Here is a 21,403-nt window from a genome sequence, read left to right on the forward strand (position 1 = left end):
AAACGATTTATTCATCACAACTTAAACAACGCGAATATAAATCATTGTAAGGGAGCAAAAAAATAGAAATTAGCATTTATTAGAAAAGTTAGAGGAAGTGCAAAAGTATCCCGTCAGTTCATCCACATAACTAATGGGCTACCTGATCTGACCAAAATCTAAACACCAAACACCAGTCTGAGTGTCATAAAACCGCAAAATTTGTTCTTTCGCAAAGTACCGCTGTGGTATTTGGCCGTGGCGCATTCTTCTTGTAGATCTATGGGAGCGGTAGTTGGGCATGACAATGCGCTGTAAGCATGAGTATAAACCCACTGACTCACCATCATACCGCTTCATTAAAAGTCGCTCTCTATCAGCTTAACCTTCTCTGTCCCTCACCTCTCCCTCCCTCACCTCCCCACTCACCTCCTCCCCTAACACCCCAATGTCCCTCTCAATCTCCTCAATCTCGCCCCTCAACCTCCGATTCCCAGCCGACAAGACCCGTTGCAGCTCCGCCTGTGCAGAAACCGCTTCGAGCGCCTCGCGCAACTCGTCGAGTTGTTTCTGACGCTGGAGCTTCTCGCGCTCGTGTTTGAGTTGTGTGACTTGTAGGTGGCAGGATGCGCAGAGTTGGGGGAGGAGGTAGGTTGGTGCTGGGTTGGGGTATCAGTATGAAGGGAAGAGGGGAGGATGGGAAAAAAGAGGGAAAGGAAAAGAAAGGAAAGGAAATACTTACGGCCTTCGACAGGAGGAAGATCTCCATCACAGATGGCGCAGCGGGGATCTTCGAAAATCTCGAAATCGAGACCAGGGGTTTCTTTGCCGGGGAGTTCGTACTGACTATTGTAACTACGGGGCAGTTTACTTGCGCGCAGTTTTTGTTTGTTTTGGGGTGATTTCTTGTTTGGTTTCTTGGAGGGTGAGAATGCGGATGCGGGGGCGGATGGGAAAGACATTGTGGGAGTGGAGGTGGTTGTTGAGAGCATTCTTTTACTTCGGAAGATGTCGAGCCATGATAGAGGTTTCATGGTTTTGAGAGTCTTTTATTTTGGGACTGGGCGGGAAGGTTGTGGGAATTGGAAATTGGAAATTGGTACGAAGGAGTGAATTTGGTTGATATGGTGATGTTGTTTGTCGGTTACTTTGGGTATTTACAAAATCTGAGTGTATTGGCCTGATAGGCATCAGGTGTTGTATTGGTTTTGTGTCCAATGCAGTAGACAACAAAACTATTCGATAGATCAAACTAACAAGGTCCTTGATTGATATAGGCTTTGAAGTTGGAGGTAAATTTTATGTCTTTACTACAAAGTGTAGTATAAAATTGACGATGAGTGAGTGCAAATATCATTGCTCTGCCACAGCAACATCATGTATTATAAGAGATGAGATGTTGATAGTTTTCATGCTACATGAATCCACCAGAAGATTTGAGTCTGCCTTTCCATACCTGCCAATGTTCGTTTTATCTTATTCACTTCATCCAGATTGTTTCATTAATTCATTCATTCTCCTTTCTTCAACAAGCACATCTCGAACTGTTTCAAGTGGTGAAAGACGTGAATGGGATAACGGAAAGGAAATCTGCGGGCAATATTGATGGAACTTTACTGCAGTCTCACTTGAGAGTTCATGTTTAAGAACCTGCGAGAAATATTTGTGTTGAGCCTCTTATGATTTTTTTTATATCATGAGGGCATTTTACCTCCGTACTAGGTGTATACAGAGTTGTATATTTTACTGGTGTTGATGTATGATTATATCATATGATTTGGGGTATTTTGAAGATGGGGAGAGGAGAGGAAGGAGGCCGGAACACTTCCCCTTCTCTCCCCCTAGTAAAGAAATAAAATGGAAGGAAGGAAGAAGGAAGGAAGGAGAAAAGAGAACTCTGTAAAAAAAGGCTCCAGACCAATGTGCACAACGCAAACCAAGATGGGGAATGAGAGCTAGCAGATCGATGTGAGGGTGCTGATGCAATGATACCTGCTGGTTGATTGGCATCGTGGGCTTTGAACATTATGCACATATGTACTTATGCAGTAGCTCTTCTTATGTCCTCATAGCCAGAGTCATATCAGGACAGTAGCGATCAAGAAGTAAAGTGTAGCCGGCAGGATGGTTTACTCCGTCTCTTCTCGAGCTCAGATGGTCTGGCCCATTGACATGCGTTCTATGAGACAACATAGCTCATAACTTACTCATGCAAAGAGATCCATATACATACAGAATCAAGAACTCTCATTAAACCAATTAATATTGGTTCAGTTCGTATTCTTCTGACGTCTGTTAAAGTGTTCTCTTGGCAAAGTCATTCAAAATCGCGATGATCACATGATAGCGTGGAGTCCCCATATTATCATGCACGTCACCATCGTGTTCGTGTTCGTGCTGTGCCGTTTGTTTTCATGATCTTGTTTTTGTTTTGTTGATCTTGTCTAGTTTTGCCAGGTTGCCACGTCAGGATATCTAAATATCAATTTGGTCACCAGGCTGGTTTCCCTTATGAAAACTTCACGATTTGCTTCTTGATGGCTTTTTGAGAATCCGGTATTGGCAACCAGGGGGGTGGCTAGATTTCTCCAATCATCACTCGCACAAGCTTCAGGTACAGGGTTTGAAACGATCCATTGACATCATGATAAAATGATATCAGGATCATTGCGTTAAGTGATATAGCAAAGTGCGCAACGCCATTGCTTTATCTATCGAAAACAGGACACTACTTCAATTTTTTGCCTATTCAATCAAGTTTAGCATCATTCACTTACCCCTCCTCTCGATCCTGAGCGGGAGTTATGCTCCGGGGTGAGAGAACCAAGCAGACATCAGGTTGAAATGGCTATATATACCTAGATGTTTCCCTTCTAAACTCTTTCAATCTATCAACAAGCAATCCACATCTTCCAAACATTCAAACAACTTCAACAACATACCATATAAATCATCAACCAATCTCAAAATGAGCGGAACATACAAGCCAACTGGTAAGTTACCCTCCACCCCACCGTATGACTTGAACGCTGCTAATGTTTTTTTTAGAGCACGGAGGTCTTAAGGAGGACGGTACTCCAGACAAGAGAGTTGGAACCGGCGAGTTTGCTTACGGCCAAGTCGACCCAGTTGTAAGAACCACTGTTATTGCCTATTCAGCAATTTGTTATATGTTTCAACTTGCTAATCAGTTTTCCCTCATCACAGGAAGCTGGAACCAAGGGTGGATCTACCAGCGACGGAAGCACTGAGAGCAGTGGTAGTGGCAAAGGCGGTATGTCTTCACTCCAGCACGCTTCTCCTTGTTCACACTACATTTGATGCTAACGAATCATTCCAGAATTTGCACATGGAAAGGTTGATCCAGTCGAGGCTGGCAAGAAGGGAGGACAAGCTTCTTAGGTGGTCTCAAAGGTTCAGTGATGTGTGGACTTTCAGTGATGGGAACGTCGACTGTGTACAACGAAATAATTTTGGATGTCCTATTAGTTCTAGGTTGATGATGAATTATGATAATTGCGAAGTATTGAGTTAGCAACAATAATATAATTCCATATTATATTCTTCCTCGTGTCCTTGCAAACAACTGAATGGTGATATCGTGAGTTGCTTATGTGTTATGCGGTATTACATCCTATTCAGTCTTCTCTGGTCGGTGGTAGAGATTATCATTTTAAGAACTGCTGCTATATTCTAGTGGCAGAGAACAAACTGAAGTTCATATCGTACCATACCAAATGTTCGAATGATGTTGATAGATATCTAAAATTATGTAATGCATGTTGTACTCCGCGGCTGTTAAATCTTTGCTTAAAATGGTCTGGTCTATATCTGAGGACGTTACACTCCTTACCCAGATACACAAACATTATATCCTCGGTGACTACTTTTAGCTAGTACAAACCCGAGAAGGATACCAGCACTACAGATTTCATTTGTAGGGATATCTGCTGAGTGATTCTATGAAATTTGCATGTTTTTCCTGCAACCGACCGAGGCAGGCTTTTGCGGGATCCTGCATTACATGTTCTCGTTTGTTACCTAAGTTGAGTCGTTCAAGTATTTCTCCTAGAGTTTTCATGTCCAGCTGTCCACTGGTCCTGATTTGCCTTCAACGTGTTGCTTGCGATATTGACACTGTGCTCTACTCTGAACTGGTGGGTGCGGTTCAGGAAAAACGGCTGCATATCAACGAGTTTTGTGTAGCTTACCCCACTCCTTCATATAAATGAAGCAAACAACGAGAATTATTTAAGGATACGATATGATAAGAAGTATATCATAATCACTTTCTACAAGAATTTGATAGGGTCGACAACGTGTTCGTGCAAATCTCCGATCATGCAAGTGGTTAGTGCCATTATATGTAAATATCCAAGATATTCAAAAGCTGAGCGAATATTTGAACACTGCATTTTTCACAGCATAAACAAGGACCAAGACGTTATACTCGGCCTTTCCCTATTGTCGTTCCTGAATATCCCCTCATTTCGTACATCATATACCATGTTTTTCATCGTAGTAATCGCATGGTCAGGCATCCGAAGGAACGATTGCCACGCTGAAATTTGTGATAGATATGGGAGAGGCGTTGATATGGGATACATCCGTACAATCAGGGTCTAAATTTTTGATGCGGCTCATGGTTTTTATTATAAAGGTCCAACACCTCCATAGAAGTGTAGTGGTTCCTTCTTTTTAGATATCTTTGCCATTCAGAATTTATCACTAAACTTCACGATGCATAGTTCTTTCAAACTACTTCTTCTTATTGCAGGAATCTGTATTGCAGATGTTTCCAACATCACCACTCCAGAAACTTCGGGTTGCAATGCAGATAATTGTTATCGTGCAGTTAGTGGTGACTTTCGTGGACCTTTTCAACAAGCTATAGCGTATAATGATTGCATCGAGTACATGGAGAACTCTTGCACAGTAGATATTATCAATATTACTGTTACATCTAAAATCTTGACAACAATTACCGAAGTATTTACCGTGGGAAAGAGAGCGATGCCAACAACTACATTTTCACTTCCACCATATGCTAGTGCTTGCTCAAACGAAGCTCGCTACTCGAGTGCATGTTCGTGTTGGGGAATTTTACCTGATACTATCACCAAGACTGGATCTGTATGTGTATTCTCCATATCTTTGAAAAGAATCTACTAACAAAACCCTAGACATACACAACCTTCACCACTTCCACTGTTACCACCGGACTTCCCCCAGTCTGCCCCACCGGTAAAGCCCTCATGAAAGATGCCCTCAATTGCGGTTCCTGCGGCTACGTCTGTGATACAGGCTATTGTGAGCACGGCACCTGCAACACAATTCCCTGTACTCCCAACAAATGCGAGGAAGGCATCAAACCATGCGTTGTCGATTCCACTTGTTTCTGTTTCAATACTATCACAGGCCTAGGTTTCTGTGGCGAAAACGTCGGATGTGCTGAAGCTAAAGATTGTTACGATGATGGGGATTGTCCAAATGCTTATGTGTGTGCTTGGGATACATGTTGTGGAAATAATGTTTGTGTGCTTGGGAATTGTCCAAATCCGGCGGCGAAGTTGATTAGATCGGTACAGAGGAAGAGAGATTCATTGATAGGAGATACGGCGGCTTACATGGCGGATTGAGAAGCATTTTTATGTAGTTGAGTAGGTGCAGGTAGATGGAATTTACAAAGTGGTAACTTTTTCCAGGTTAGTTTTGCTCATTCGAGCTTGCTATATTTACTAAACTACCATTTGGAATCATGATCGATTATTAAGTAGTAGATTGTATTCTGATGGCTCGATCAGAAAGAACTTGTTCAAAAACTATATGAACGACTAATTCAATATATGAACCTGCGTTTCCTGAAGCTACTTGTGAATTTATAGGAGATCCCAAGCATTATTCTCTCGACTTTTGCACCACATCATTGTAGAGCTTCCACTTTTTTATTTGGATCATCAGATTCCCCTGAAGCTCATTCGTTCTCTCCAATAATCATACCTAAAGGATCAACAACAGAAATCACCCCTCCCCTTTCTTCTCCACGAAAAGAATCTAGTTTTTTGACACAAAATTCAGGCATAGCTCCAATCTCTCGATAGAACATTGAAGTAGCTCTACCACATGATTTCAAAGAAGTTTGCATAGAAACTTTCTAGGTTTCTTTAACGTACTCGATAGGTCTGAAGTAGCTTCTGAAATGTAATATCTAACATCTGAAGACAACTTTAATTGCAATTTGGACTCAGTGCTACATAAGGTTCGAATGTCATAATTGAGAATGGAAAATTCAGGAAATGAAATATCTTTCACTTCCTCATTGCAGTCTGACGATACGGATTCTTATCCTAACTTCGGAGGTAATCTTTGAGAAACAAATCTATATAAAGTTGTTGATATATTACTTAAATTGGTGAATGAAATAGAATGTCAACAACGTTTACCTCACCAGCTATAAAGGAACAGCATAAGTGATCTTGATCTTGGAAATGGGAGAAGTCCCCTTGGGAGTGAGAAAACAGTGTTAGACTTGACAACAAACGCCTCTGAGTTTCACGGAACTTGGGTTAAATATTGTGAGGGGCAGATTAACCTAATCTATATTGAGCACTATACAACTAAGAACTAGATTGATAGGAAATACTCTTCTGCGGTGATGACTTCGAATTCACGAGAAATTCTCAAAACTTTAGGTATATCTGACTTCAGATTAATAGCCAATCTGCAATGGAGATGGGTTGCTATTATCAGTATATTTTCGTCGCTATCGTACAGATCAGTATCTAGTGCCCTCAAATTTACCTATCATTCCGCAATACCAAGACACCATGTTTCTCTTTATATAGTCTCAATATCTAAATTCGCATTACGGTGAATCTATAAACAAAAAAAAGTAGACAGACAGACAGACAGATAGACAGATACATCACTTACAAGTAGCAATACCAAAGATGCCCACGCAGTATATCTAAGCTCGCTTATTTGAAATCTCCCACTTGATGGTCCATCTCCGAACTATATTAAAACCCGTAGTAAATTTCTATATCATATTAACATTCGTTCCAGTAGGATTGCTTTGGAAATGGGAGATGGACTCGTGAGAAATTTGTCGAGAGACGATCTATTTTGACAAAAGGAAATTAGCTAGAGTAAAAACACAAATGAGTCGTAGTAAAACATTTGAATAAATAAGCAATTTACCCATCTAGAATCGATATAGATGCAAATATCGATGATGCTATCCCATTTCAATGAGAGCAACAGCTGTCATGTGTAATAAATTAGTAAATTGGGATTCCCTACCATACAATATCATAAGATTTCCCTGCTGGCGCAATGGTAGCGCGCAAGACTTCTATTAGATATATTTATATCTTAAAGTTCATCTTGAGGCTGTAGGTTCGAGCCCTACGTAGGGAGTTACCCTGAGTATCATCGGTTTGAATCCGTTGCTAGAAATCATTCCTTTTGCATTTTTGGTTGATTTTTGATCGATTTTTGGAGGGGATGTTGATGGGGGAGATTGAGGACTTTTGTGGTCTTTCCCCACCCAAATCAAAATTGCACACGAATGAAAAAAAGAGATTTTGTTCTAGAATAGCGGTAGGCTTTGAAATCGACCTTGAACATTGCCAATTTTTCTTTTGGGTGCGCAAAATGACTGAGTAATGGAAGGGTCTATTTGACCAATGACATGATACAATTTTAACAATGTCCCGTAAATTTCTGGATATTCAGACATCGTGAACAAATCAAAAAGCATCCTCTTCTCTAGATCCTAAACTCAATCTTATTAATGACCCCACCAAACTTTCATTTTTAATTCACAATACTCGAGAGAAAGCGGGGTGAAAATATTATCACTCCACTGTGTCCGCTAGCTTTACTTCGCTTGTGCCCGTTAACCCCACTACAAAATTTCCGTATTTTTTCCATTTGGAAAAATTACACAAAAGTGATGTGAAAAGGGACTGGTAAATTAAAAATGCAATTGATTGCAAAAGGTAAATACCTCGAGTGGTCTCGAGATCGCAGAATGCGGCTTCTGTGGATCGAACACAGTGCCTCCAGATAAACAGATAATCTATTAGGTTCTGAAGTTGACTTCAGTCTGGCGCTCTCCCAAGTGAGCTAAAGCCGCTTGGTTGTTCGTGTTATGTTGAGTATTGGCCGGGAATTTGGTTACTTGTTTGAGATTGAAGTTTACTGGCTTGGAGAGTCTGGGGATATGAAACTGCGTGGTTGGGTTTGGAGTGAATGGTTGGTTGAGGCGTTCAGGCGTTAGATGTGGGTTTAACATTAATTAATGTTGAGGCTGATACATGCATGACATGCACGCTGATACTGGCTGCTGATATATACGATATGTACTGTTGTGTGATTAGGGTATCATAGTCAAGATGAAACATGTTGGTTTAGTTATGATAATAGCTTCTAGCATTGTAAGAAACTCAATTCCATCTATCATCGCCCAATCGCCTTACAGTCAATCTGAAATCAGCGCTTCAAGAGCCCGGCTGATCTATGCATGTAGGTAGTCAATTAACTTCTCTTCAGTATGTTTCGCAATCATACCTAGGTAGGTATTTGGGTATTTCTTCTATTCTAAACACTAGCTAGTTTTCCTGCCCCTCTCTCTTCCCCAGACGACAGTCAGTATCTTTTCTGCCACAAAATCATAAGTATGGTTTGAATGTATATCACTCATGACCATTGACAATTGACTCTAATCGATCAAAAATACGATTCATACACGACAAATTTTTATGAGAAAGTATAATTTCATTGATTAGGTACCTAGTCATGATCATTCCACTGGAGAGGGCTCAACTCAACTCAATTCAAATCACCCACTACCGCACCACGGGAGCAAAAATGCTAGATTAAAATTATTGTCGGATCATGGTGCTACATTCGATATAGAAGTATCTAGGTCGCCAAATTCAATGTTACTGTTACAAAAATAGCACGAGTACGGATGTCCGAGGCCGTTGTAGGTCGGTCTTAAACGGCCGCCTTTCATCCCGCTGCCTGTGGCAATGTCTTTGCACTCTCACAGCTTCGGAAATTTATCTTCCCGAGAACGTCCGATTTTTTGCTGCACAATTGAAAGAATTACAAAATCAAGAGGAGAATTTTCGATGAAATTTTTTTTCCATGGTTGTTTACTGTATGGTATTCCAAAGGATCGATGATGGGAGAGTCGAAACGGTATGGTAATTCTCTTGATCCTTTGCAGACCTGGCCTGGACCTTGAGATCACCCCAAGGTTGACCGAGCACTCCGGGACTCCGAGCTTATTATGTATGGAATCATAAAATACATAATCAAATGCTTCTGTGGAGGTTCTAGGCCGGATGCTCCTTGCCGTTTTGGAGGTGATAGGGAAGAAAGGATTTAGGATATAAGGATTAGACATTTAATCCTACGAAAGGATATGGAATACTCTGTAGATTCAGAATAGCAGCGTCATCAGACGATAAGTTTGTTTGTAGAAAGAGGAGAGGCAGGAAGCTAGAAACTCCACAGAATGGCCAGCTGTCAAACTTGGAGTATTGACTATATCATTCCAAATTATACACAGGGTAAAAGAATAACAAATCGAATCGAGCATCATCACACTTTTCTTTTGACTCTTTTCCCCAGATCCTACCTCCATGATCCTGAATGCAAACAATTGACCGCCATGAACACCTCGCTCAGATAACAAGCAATGAGCTTGCAATCCTTCCAGACCACACGCCCTTGAGTCCAGATCACCACCCTCGGATACCGCCCTATCCTGGATTCGTTTCCCGAGCAAGAAGAAGGGATCCAACGGTTTATGACGTCGATTCAGATCCAATACAGCCAAAATTCCAATTCCATTTTAGACTGAGAAAGGATTTGTTATTGATTGCGAATATACGCGAGAGACTTTACCTCTTTGTACGCATCAAATAAATTCTTAATTTGAGTATCACAAGTACAAGCCACCGCCAATGAAGCCGTAAATTCCGCAGTTCTATGTATTCGTAAGTTGTAACGTGAGCAACACGGGCACAGCGGGATTTTATCGGTTAGCACGAGTTATAGGTTTGTTTTTAGGTACTTCTCGTACGTGCTCAGGTGGGCTCAAAGGGTAGGACGGACCCCGAAATCAAAGTTTGTAAATGCCTAGACAATGAATAAAATGCGTTATGCGCATGACTTTCGTTTTATGAGTGTATACGCAGAATGCTACAAGAGTAAAAGAGTAAAAGAAAATTAAAAGAAATTGAGAGGGGACTCATGTAGTGTGATGTGATGTGATGTAGGAAAAATTACAAGCAAGAAATTGTGGAAATGAAAAACAACGGGAATGGATTGAATGGAGTTGCCCCTTCATTTTTCGCCAATCTATCTTTCTTTACCAGCCTTATCTCCACGAGATCCTCTAACACTTACAAATTATTGAATCCTACGATACCAAAATCCCAGTTTAATATTGATGAACAAATAATCATCGCCCTCTCTATCCAATAGCCTTCCTCTGATTTATTAAAACCGTCAAAAACCCCATCCATAGACATAAACTGTCTTGAAATACTTGGCAGATCATCCACCAAAATGCACACAAGTATTCGTATCAGATGAGGTGGCATGGGGCAAAAAATGATTACACCAGTGATCAGTGAGGTTACAAATTACTTTTTAGGAGTTTTAGTACTTTAGGTAGTGATACCTATATGCAGGGTCTGTGAGGGGTGACAATTTAGGCTTTTAGCTGCTCCACTATGACAGAATTATGTGAAGAGAAACCCTTGTTCAAACGCGGCTTGGTGGGCGCAAGATTTCTTTTTTCCTCTTTGACTTTACTCAAGGAAGCCGGAGTTACGACGCACATGGAACGGATGGATTTGAGTCAGTATGTATGTTCCAGTTATTAAAAGTGTAGGTCTCCCCTCAGGGTGTGGATGATCTCTTTGATTGCTTTTCTATATTTGTTGGATATCCGCTGTTTTACTCATATACTATCTTGAGTCTTTATATATATTCTTTTCAAGGTTGTGTATGGGTCAGTCTCCGTATTGATATTACTTTACAACTCTTGATATACTCTATATATGCAGAACAAATTATAGATTCTACAGGAATATTACCTAAACACCGATATTGAAACTCAACATTCGAATACAACTAAAGCATTATAACCAACAATCATTAGACAATGTCTACCTCACCCAGCCCAAAAGCCACACTCCGCCCCTCCAAATTCATCGAAGGGCCTCCCCTCACCTCCACAGCCCCCAATCTCGCCCAAACGGATTCACAACTACAACTCATCCTCCTCGAAATGGATTCCTACGAGTCCTCCCACAAATCACCACCTCGCCGATCCAAATCACGAACTTCTTCGAGCAGTTCTTCCAACTCTAACTCCTCACATTCTTCTCACAACTCTACATCCTCGCTATCCTTTTTCACGAATTCTTCGAAACGAATGAGTCATGATTCTTCTGCTGCTATGTCTACGAGTAATAAGATATTCAGCGGAGTGAGAGCGAGTCTGGATATGAGTAATCCTTTTGCGAGCTCAGAGTCATTGGGAAGAAGCAGATGCAGTATCATTGAGACCACGAATGAATCGGATGAGGGATCAATCAAAGACACACAACCATTGGGATCCAAGATTAAAGGCAGATTGAGGGCTTGGAGCCGGGGAAAGGACGATGGGTCTATACCTTATGCGACCACTTGAGTGAAATGGGATACGCTGGGAAATAAGATTTGGAATGGTTTACATCACGAAGTTACATTACGAAGTTACACTATGATTGAAGATAGTCGATACGACATGAGGTTATTTGATGGAACGAATCACTGGCAAGATAGACTTTGTCAGATGGAGAAGAGATCATTTTTGTGAAGGCACAATGAAGAATCCACATGCATGTCGATGCTCCAAAGAGGAGGCAGACGCTGTGTTGCAGTAGGGGGGGTGAAGGGAATAGGTTAGGCAAATAGCCAACGCACAGCCATTTATGGAGAAGAGGTCCCGAGACAAGATTTTGTGGAGGGAGAACCGAGCACGACGCGCGATAAGTCGAGACAAGACAAGTAGATATAGATAGACTGTTGCTTTGACAACAAAAATATCACGGAGAAATTGCAAGATAGATCAGATCAATCAATACATATTTTAAATACTCATGATGATATCGCTGTCCATATTTGATCCGATGTTGTACTATGCACACATGTCGCCTACCGTTTTCCACATTGGATACGGAATATCATGATTCATGCACGCAGGAGACTTGAAGCATTTCCCCAAAATCCAAACCGAGTCCAATATTCTCCAATCTCCCTAAAGCCCATGACGATCACATGGTGCCACCCAATCTCCTCATTTCCCAGCATCTCCAATCCAAAAAGTCAATGATAAACTCACCGATCTCAATCGTCAACGCGTACAGAGGAACCCAAAAACCCCCCAAAACACCAGGTGACTTTCAATATTTTCCCTCCCGCAGGAGTCCCTAACTATTTTCAGCAAAATGCCTTACCCGTCCCTGCCTAGCCTCATGCGTGCCGGTAGTTGACGGTAGTTCCATCCGAATCTCGCACCTGATAGGACGAACTCGAGGCCCAATGAAAACGGGACGATCCCCCAGCCCTCGTTGTTTCAAGCACACGGAAAAACTAGCGATTGTTCGCACCACCCATTTTCCCTCCGTCGATGCATTTCTTGCCTATTCATGCACGTTATCGATTTTTGGGGGATCCGCGCTCCCTCCCTCTCCGCAGAAAAAGTGTTCACTGTCGAGGTACTCAGATTTCTATTTTAGTATGCGCGTGCCGTACCCCACAAACCCTCATATCCGCGCTTGGCAACGCACGTCTCGGTTTACTCAACACTGCTACCGCGTAGCCCGGCTTCTCTATTCGTTTGTATTCGTTGCGCTTCAGATACCCCTGGTATTTCTTTCTGCTCTTTTCTCTCTTTCGTATTATGGCCGTTCGCATTGGTCCTTCGCATACCGTGCTTCTCTCCTCGTCGGATCTCACATAGCCTGGTCTCTGAATCCTGGCACCCAACCCCTTAACGATGTCCTCTCATTTCCCGCCCGCTGCTCCGTCCCCAAACTCACCGATAATCAAAATGTACAATTAGAGGTCATACCGCCAGTAAATGAACTCTGGCTTAAGGGCGATGCAACACATCCGACCACCAAGCCAGAAAGCTGTCCATGTTTCTGGCAGTGGACAAGAAATCTTTCTTCTCCCGTCGGCGACTCTTCTCACCCAGTATCACAAAGGAAGATCATGATGTATTTCGTCGGCGGCGGAATGGTCCAAGGTCATCCGCTTACTTCTTCCATCCCTTGGCGTGTGATGCCGGAAACCAATATCCCAATCTTCGGCGTCAATTTCCGTAAATGTGTCACTGCCAAAACGGCGTTTCCAGCAGCGCTACAAGATGCACTGTCGGCATTTCACTTTCTCCTCGAGATGGGATATCGTGAGGAGAATATCTCGGTTATGGGAGATTCGGGAGGTGCGGGAATTGTGGTTACGTTTTTGTTGTATCTAAATAGGTATAATTTTCCGATGCCGGAAAATGCGGTGTTGATTTCCCCGTTTGTGGACTTGGCGTCGAGGTTTGATGGGAAGGGAGTGGGAGAGGAAGAGGAGGGAAGCTTGATAGAGTTGGATTTTATGAACAATGAAATGTTTGCAATGGTGGGATATCAGTACTGTGAAAACAGGCCGGATTTGAGGGGGGCGCTTTTGAGTCCGGCGAGGGGGGTGATGCCGGAGGGGTATGAATTTGAGGGGCTTTGTAGGTGTATGGTTGTTTGGGGGGATGCGGAAGTTTTTTGCTCAGGTATGTATATGTTCGATTGTACAAGTGATGACTGAGTATTGATGATATAAAGGCATAAGAAAATTCGTTCATCATCTACGTCAAGCAGGTGTAAAGGTAGAAGCGGTGGTTGGAAAAGATGAAGTTCATGATTTTCCGATATTCTCGAAAGCTGATAAGCCGCATGAGTTTTTTGGGCGAGTGGCAAGATTCTTGGAAGGAGATGGAATTTATGATTGAGTGAACTGGAATTGGACTTTGTAGGCCTGGAATTGATGGGTGATGGATCAGAGGATCGTTGGGTAAGCATTGAGCCTGAAGTGTGATGGCATGAGGGAAATGCAATATCAAGTGTATGGGCAGACTGTTTGGGACGCTTTGGAGAAAGTACTTGTGGAAATTTTACCACAACGGCAAGCCAGCGAAGGACGACTCAATCACTGTCACTAGCACAGTACATGATCATCAGTATTAGTGTTCACTCATAATGTTCAACGGAGATTGCTTTCTTGATGAAAATCTTCGATTCCTAACTAACAATTCACGCATCAGTATATTTGCCCTGTGCCACAAGAGTTTAGGGGAATCATTGCCAGCCCGAAACATGATCGTCCTGAAAAAGGTTAGGTTCGTCCATATAATTCGGTTACCTGGTGAATCACAGAGACTAGCTACGAAGTTTGGGTGACAGAAAAGAAGTTCAAAAAGAGAAGAGACAACGAAAGCCAACATGAAGCCGAAAGGGCACGTCTGCTAAAGGCTATACATTATCGAGTGGGAACTGAAGGAGAAGTTCATGTCGTCAACGTTTGAATCGGAACATGGAAAGGGATATGGCCCATTAGCTGGAAAGCTCCGGAGGATCGTGGCAAGTACGATGGAATGCTTGACGTTTGATAGTTGAGAGGCCCGATCGACGCGAGCACTGCGTTGGCAAGATCGCCCACTGACATCATCGTGCTCCCAAACGGAAATGCCTAACTGATGTAGACTCGCGCTCGAAGATTGGAGGAAATTCCGCGGAGCATTCGCAGCGAAGTGAAAGGTGCGATTTTATTGGTTGATGGAATTTTCCTAGACTTTGATCTGCGGATATCCGAAATCTTGTTGGCGTCCCGATCGATAGGAGTCATTCTCCTTTTTTGAAATGCTTTGCTTTGCCTGCGTAGAAATTCGACAGTTGACTTCATAGCATGAGAACAACTGAAAGGTTATTTTCGGCAGTTGAATCTACTATGTAATGCAACTGATATGTGTGAATCCGGTTTGTCCTTGGAAAGAGGAAATGGCTATCTGAAGCGGTTCAAGCACTTTCTGGACCATCTCTTTTTTGGGGGGAAATCTACAAAATCAGTTAGCATGAACGACATCGATAATGAAAGCAGCGTTGAAGCTACATACCGTCGCTAGCGTATTTGCTATGCTATCTCCCAGGGGAAAAATTGATATCCAGAGCGATATGCTGGTGTCGAATGTGGTAAAAGGTGTTGATTTGAAACTGAGATGCTCGGTACTAACTTCAATGCGTTGAATAATCTCAATCAAATGTAACTTCTGGACATTCTGTTGACCTTTACAGTAACGGCTAGAATCCGCAGTCTGGACTATTTTCATCCTCGGAGGTCTGTTGAATCGCGCAATGTGACGCATTGGATTCCTTTTCTCGAATGGTGCTGCATCGTAGGTTGTTGACGGTAGACTTTATGTCGGTTGATTGAACGTGGAAAGGCGGTAGAGGTGAAAACGACGTTATGGCGAAGACTTTACTTTTGACGTAAACAGAATCTGCAGAGATGTATCAAGACATATATTGCGCTTTTATGTCTGCATACATCTCTGATTGAATCTGAAGACATCGAAATAAAGGAAGATCGACAGCTAGGAAGAGAAAAAGAGTGCGAGAAATTCCCATTCCCCAGCCGATAGACGATGGACGATTGTCGCGTGGAGGCTACCCACCGAGTAAACCGGATGCTCGAAATATTGAAAGACTTGGATACGTTTTGTCCTCAAATATCGTAGATCGAATGGTTTATTGGTAAACAAAAGAGATTGGAAGGACAGCGATTGGAAAAAAGTGTCTGTTGCGTGGAGTTTATCCCTCAAGTCCCGCTCAATCTATGATCTCTGAAGACGTTGAGCTTATTTTTCTTCAGAGATCATAGATCAAACAGGACTTGAGGATGTCAAAACCGGAGAGTGGAAGTTGTGGTTGAAAGGAAAAGAACAAAAGAGGTTGTCGAGAAGAAAGTTCAAAGTCGTGAAAGGAAGTGGGAAAACAGATTATATTCACTTTACCTACCGATGAAAATTTCCTCGCGCCAATTTAAGCGCATCTAATCTTGAACGTAGGATTGATAGTGAGATTGTGAAGTTCGGATGAATACTGAGAATCTATGTGAAGTCGGTTCTTCTTTTCCCTCTCTCCGTATCCGTTGCAGAGAGAGAACAGGACGCTTTCCTCTTCCCATAAGAACCGCTCCTCAAACACCAGAAGCCTATTATCTGATGCTAATACAACACATGAAAACAGTTAATCCTTAATGTATCTAGGGCGCGCATCGAACATGTTATCTGGAGCCCTTGTGCTTGTGAATGCAGATATGAAGGTGGAACTCCTTGCGATCTTCTCACTTTTCCTTCTATAACAGCAATACAACAGATGATATTATAAATTATCGCATAACCATACAAAATACAGTAGATGAAATACTAATATAGAAAAAAGCATACCTAGACAAGAACTTCTTTGCTCCTTTTGAGAATTCCTATCATCACCACCCACCCTTTCATCGCACGGGAACTTTGAAGAAACTCAAAAGCTGGCGTAACAGAACAGTAGTCTATTCCTCCTGTCAGTCACTTCCCACCAGATACAGGATTTAGACCGCACTCTGAGAATGAAGACATCTCCGCAAGCCCTCATCTTGGATCCATCCTTCGCTCCGTTCGTCTACGCATCCAATCCAGCTACAACAATACCGTCCATTTCCATCGCACTTCCAAAAGATCCCGGAAAACGACGCCCTTGCAGAATCCCGATATCGTGGGAGTCAACTCCACCGCATACAAGAGTTGGAGTAGAGCGGCTGACCGCACAGCTTGTGTTATATATACAGGAGCTAACGAGAAAGAAAGATACCGTCAAGTAGCTACCGTGCAAAGGGGCGATCTTTTCAAAACTAGCTATCTGATCAGTAGTGATCAGTATTTGAAGGTTGCTGCATGTACCGGAAATACCAGTATGAGAAATCCATCGCTGGTTACTGTTGGGTCTTCTCCTCAGAATCCTGCTGTGTTGCATCCCAGGAGGCGATGATGATATTGAATATGAATGTCCGAGGCCATGAATACCATAACATATATAAGCCTAGACAGAGAATTCGAGAGCCCGATTTCTCTAATTCACATATTGGACTTTGTCAATTCTCATACTTTACTTCTATGCGAATCCTGTATTTTTGTCATTTAGATACTCATCCCCTCCCTTCCTTGAGACTGCATGTTACTATCCCAGCCTTTAAAAATAGTTCACCTGACTAAATTGAACAGAACTTAGAGTGCGTTTGCGTCAACCAGGGTACACGATACCATCGATATTTGGCGTCCTAACGGTGTGTCCCCCAAGGATACTCTCATAACAAGCATGTATCCGGGTCAACTCAACTTGTACTGCAGGATAGAACTTATGGGCTTCAATACTCTTCATGCTAAACAATATACTTAGCGAGTATGAAAAGAAACAGAGACGATATTCCGTCCAATGGATCCACTCAGAGAGATTCACGATCTTCAAAAATTAAGTTCTGAGTCTGCAGATTAGAACGGCTGCTTCCTTCTCTTGAAGCTGCTGATAGGTGTTGATGTAGTTCTTTGTGGGTTTGAACTACCTTCTGATTGGGGATTGGTGCTACGAGTATTAGTTCTGCGGCTGCTTCCGTGCGGTTGAATGCCCATAATAGTACGTGAATCATAGTCACAGCTAGCGACGCTCGATTATGACTGCCATGATGTAAAACATAACCGAGAGGCCACTGAGAATATTTGTGGCTCATGTTGCGGTGCTTTTCTTGAAGGGTAGATGCTGCTCTGTATATACCTATGAAGATGGTAAAGGATTACTACTAGTTTAATGCCTCCTATCTGAGCCCGCAATCACTGGCTCAGCATTCGGAAAGACGTCGAGAGAGTCTCGTTAAACATAATTTGTATATTGCTAGACTGTTCACTGCAACAGATCCCTTTCTCTAGCAACTGTAATATCTAATCTGATCTCAACACCCATCTTATCTATGACTCTTAAGCTTATTATCACATTGTATTTCTAGTCGCACCATATAAAGGCACTAGTTTGCCACTTCACTTTGAATCGGTATTCAGTTTCCCGAATCTTATTGCATTTCCTCAAGTTCTTCAAAGCTAGAACTGGGCTCTCAAATGCAGCTCTCCACCGACATTGCACTTACTACCTCAAGCTCTATGGAGGCAGATGAAGCCTATCAAGATATTGTTCCCTGGTGCTTATAGCTGTTCAATACTTGTATGTCATTGTACTTGCTCCATGCTAGCGAGGATAAGCATCTTAGCCAGAATACCGAGTTTGAAAAGTCCAAAGCCAAGGTGCTTTGGTAGATGTTCCGTGGAGTTGATCCCTGAAGCTTAGTTCGCGCCGTATAATGCATTGCAGCCTGTCCGGGTAACATGTGCCATGTATGACAAAATCAACAAGCAAAACCCCGGTGGGAGATTGTCATTATGTCGTCTCTTTCTCAGTGTTGTACCAGCTCATAATATTTATCTTTTTCTTCATCCCCCCTAGAGATTTAATTTCGTATACCACATATTTCTCCTAAAGTGAACATAGCTGACTGATTTTCCAAAGAGTACGTCGCGCCCGAAAGATAGATCGAAGTGTTTAAGGCACGTGGAATCTTCACAATGCTCTCGATTCCGTGCTTCTCGACGTTTTCTGTACTCTTTAGCTCAGTGTCATGCTAATGGGGCTAATGGGGCTAATGGGGCTAATGGGGTTAATCTAACTACTTCTTGGCTGGCATATCATTGGAAGCCTTTGATTAATATCGACACGGGAAAGGTCTACCCGCTCCCGTAATCGATGTTGATGTTATGGAAGATTTTGGTTACCTTTGTAGAAATCTAGTCATTCTACAACAATTCAAGGCTGAAGGAGTTTAAACTACTCGAGAGACTGATCTTATCGATACTCTGAAGTCAGCCATTGTAAAATCGAAACAAAGATCTCAACTATCCAGCTTCTTTGAAGATGGCTACGCCAGTGAGAGCCATATTGGATGCGGAATCGATCAAGATCCCAGAAAAGATAGCCGCGGCTGGTTCATTGGCTGAATCGTGGTTATACAAACAGATACAAGCACGTAAATCAGATTCTAGAAAGAGACCTGATAGAGAGTGGTGAGATGGTGTTGTGGAGAATATGTCACTTGCGGTTCCCACTCCTTATTTTAGCACTAGGATCTGAGTTAACAGACGCTTTGAAGTCTGTTTTAGACAAAAATTGTCTGGTGCAAATAGAGAAAAAGGGGCGTTGTAAATAGTAGGGCGTAGAGAAGTGGAATGTTGAGTTCTCGCTAGATCCGACCATGATGCGACGATAGGCTTTGAGGTAGACAACAGCTCTGCCACGTTCACCAAACAGAAGACGACGCCGTGCTCATCAGGAAATCTTACATTGCATGCGGGATATCTACTTCTTAACTTTTCCTGCACCCTCGTATTTTCACGCAGAAAAAGAATAGGCTAGAAAATATAAGGCTTTCCAGATTGAGACGCGAATGGCATGTGAAGAGGAATAAAGACTCCGGGTGTTGCTTGTGGAATACCGGCCTCTGACCTGCACCCGGTACTGACCACTGGTGTGACGTGAAGGGACGTCCGTAATTTGCAATGCGGGGAGAAGGATGAAATGATTTGTTGCAATTCACGAGTCGGTATTGGAATTACAAGAGCTCTGATTCAGCGAGAAGAGAAGCTTAGCTCGTATGTAATATAATGTAATGTGATGTGATGGGCGAAACATCTCTTTGGTTCCTCGATTCAAGTCCATGAGTGCTATACGATTCAGAACGTTTTTGATAACAGATTTGAAAGCATCGCATCAAGTGATAACGTTTCCTCACATTATTGGCGTGTAAGGCTGAACAACTTCCGCACCCCAGCTTCTGACATCCATATAACCCTCCATCTCCCTTGCAGCAATCACGACCCCCCCGAGTTAAAATGCACCTCGCGCACAAATACCACCAATTAGGCGTCGAAGGGTGTGCGAGTGAAAATGTTTTGTTGCATATCGCATCGGATGAACTTATTGCGGTTTTGTCACATTGTGCTTCTGACTTTTCCGGATTGAGATCTGCGTGCATTCATAAGGTTACATCTTCAAGCCCTAGATGTTCATCTCGGGGGCAGATTTGCAAGACTGCCCAGGGAATGGTATATAAGCTGACAAATATGAAACTTATACATGCAAAAGCTAGTGAGTATGATATGGAACGCGTAAGGATGTCGGCGTTTGTTGCATATCGTAGGTGTATCCACTTGGGCCTGAAGAAGGAATGTGTGTATTACGGGAGAAGGGTTGCGGGAAGAGGATTGGACGGAGGGCTAGTGGTTGGGAATACAAATGGATCGAGGTGGTGTGGGTGGTGAATGATGGTGGTGTTTGAGGTCTGCGGCACGGGTTCCTTTCTATACAACTGTACAATGATAAGTCTTGATGTCATTGAGTTTATTGGTCCGGCGACGTTGCACAGAATCAGATGACAGAAGAACACAGCCAATCATGGATCAAACGCATCCAGAAAAGACAAGCTTTTGTTCATGTCTCTGCTCCAGAGGTCTCCATAAAAGTCCAGTTATCACGTGCCATGCAAGATAATCTATCACTTGATCAGGATGGCATCTCGAGAAGGAGAAGAAGGAGCAGAACAGCGAGGGCGTCTCATTCTGAGGAGGAGCGTATGTTTCTGATCGGTTTCTTCTCCGACTTTCAGTTCCTTGATTGAACGTGTATCCAGTTTCTCATCCATCGGCTCTTGGACGTATTCTCCTCACAGAATCCAGATAGACCGATCCGAGGGATGCTACGAGAAATAGGGGTCCACGATCCCCACATCCACACCCGCAGCCAGCTATCCTTATCGTGTGTGTGTGCATGTGTGCATGGGGTAGGTATGATCGTCTACGCTCCAGTTCTACAATGTAGGAGTAAAAGATCCGATTCATTGTACTTTTTCCAACAGGAAAGAAAACTCCGGAGTTCATCATACGAGAATAAAACGTCTGCATCTCGTGTAGCGGGGAGACAAGACGATCCAGACTTTATTGGGTCGTAGGCGTGTCCATGTGGAAAATAGTGATTTGCTCGTAAACTATTTTGATATCAAACCATGAGGAGACGAGTCTCCGGCGGTTTTTCAGATGTGCAACAAAACATTGGCATCATGAGATTCACGGACGGTATTTGGAATTGGTTGGACGAGGAACAAAAGGCAAGGGAAAGAGAGTTTGGTAGTGAGGCATGAATGACAGAATGGCAGTGCTCATTAGTTTGAAGCA

At 42.7% G+C, this 21,403-nt stretch overlaps 6 protein-coding genes across 6 annotated transcripts; 4 read left to right on the forward strand and 2 right to left on the reverse strand.

Annotated features, from left to right (window-relative positions):
• Positions 1-148: 148 nt before the first annotated feature.
• Positions 149-1,146, reverse strand: BCIN_13g03530 (hypothetical protein). Its single transcript, XM_001556265.2, has 2 exons — positions 722-1,146; positions 149-638 (listed from the first exon to the last, which is right to left on the reverse strand). Exons 1-2 carry the CDS (start codon positions 939-941, stop codon positions 361-363), a joined length of 498 nt encoding a protein of 165 aa, XP_001556315.1. The 5' UTR covers positions 942-1,146; the 3' UTR covers positions 149-360.
• A 1,549-nt stretch (positions 1,147-2,695) lies between these two features.
• On the forward strand, positions 2,696-3,533 carry BCIN_13g03540 (hypothetical protein). The gene is made up of 4 exons (XM_001556266.2): positions 2,696-2,972; positions 3,028-3,110; positions 3,187-3,253; positions 3,320-3,533. The coding sequence occupies exons 1-4, from the start codon at positions 2,948-2,950 to the stop codon at positions 3,379-3,381; spliced, it is 237 nt and encodes a 78-aa protein (XP_001556316.1). The 5' UTR covers positions 2,696-2,947; the 3' UTR covers positions 3,382-3,533.
• A 1,105-nt stretch (positions 3,534-4,638) lies between these two features.
• BCIN_13g03550 (hypothetical protein) lies at positions 4,639-5,698 on the forward strand. Its single transcript, XM_001556267.2, has 2 exons — positions 4,639-5,112; positions 5,163-5,698. Exons 1-2 carry the CDS (start codon positions 4,720-4,722, stop codon positions 5,616-5,618), a joined length of 849 nt encoding a protein of 282 aa, XP_001556317.1. The 5' UTR covers positions 4,639-4,719; the 3' UTR covers positions 5,619-5,698.
• A 5,247-nt stretch (positions 5,699-10,945) lies between these two features.
• BCIN_13g03560 (hypothetical protein) lies at positions 10,946-12,126 on the forward strand. The gene has a single exon (XM_001556269.2). The coding sequence runs from the start codon at positions 11,168-11,170 to the stop codon at positions 11,696-11,698; it is 531 nt and encodes a 176-aa protein (XP_001556319.1). The 5' UTR covers positions 10,946-11,167; the 3' UTR covers positions 11,699-12,126.
• A 451-nt stretch (positions 12,127-12,577) lies between these two features.
• On the forward strand, positions 12,578-14,346 carry BCIN_13g03570 (hypothetical protein). Its single transcript, XM_024696797.1, has 2 exons — positions 12,578-13,828; positions 13,881-14,346. Exons 1-2 carry the CDS (start codon positions 12,790-12,792, stop codon positions 14,045-14,047), a joined length of 1,206 nt encoding a protein of 401 aa, XP_024552610.1. The 5' UTR covers positions 12,578-12,789; the 3' UTR covers positions 14,048-14,346.
• A 569-nt stretch (positions 14,347-14,915) lies between these two features.
• BCIN_13g03580 (hypothetical protein) lies at positions 14,916-15,728 on the reverse strand. Its single transcript, XM_024696798.1, has 2 exons — positions 15,209-15,728; positions 14,916-15,149 (listed from the first exon to the last, which is right to left on the reverse strand). The coding sequence occupies exons 1-2, from the start codon at positions 15,455-15,457 to the stop codon at positions 15,111-15,113; spliced, it is 288 nt and encodes a 95-aa protein (XP_024552611.1). The 5' UTR covers positions 15,458-15,728; the 3' UTR covers positions 14,916-15,110.
• Between the last annotated feature and the right edge of the window lie 5,675 nt (positions 15,729-21,403).

The sequence above is a fragment of the Botrytis cinerea genome, chromosome 13 (assembly GCF_000143535.2).
Source record: "Botrytis cinerea B05.10 chromosome 13, complete sequence".
NCBI lineage: Eukaryota > Fungi > Ascomycota > Leotiomycetes > Helotiales > Sclerotiniaceae > Botrytis > Botrytis cinerea.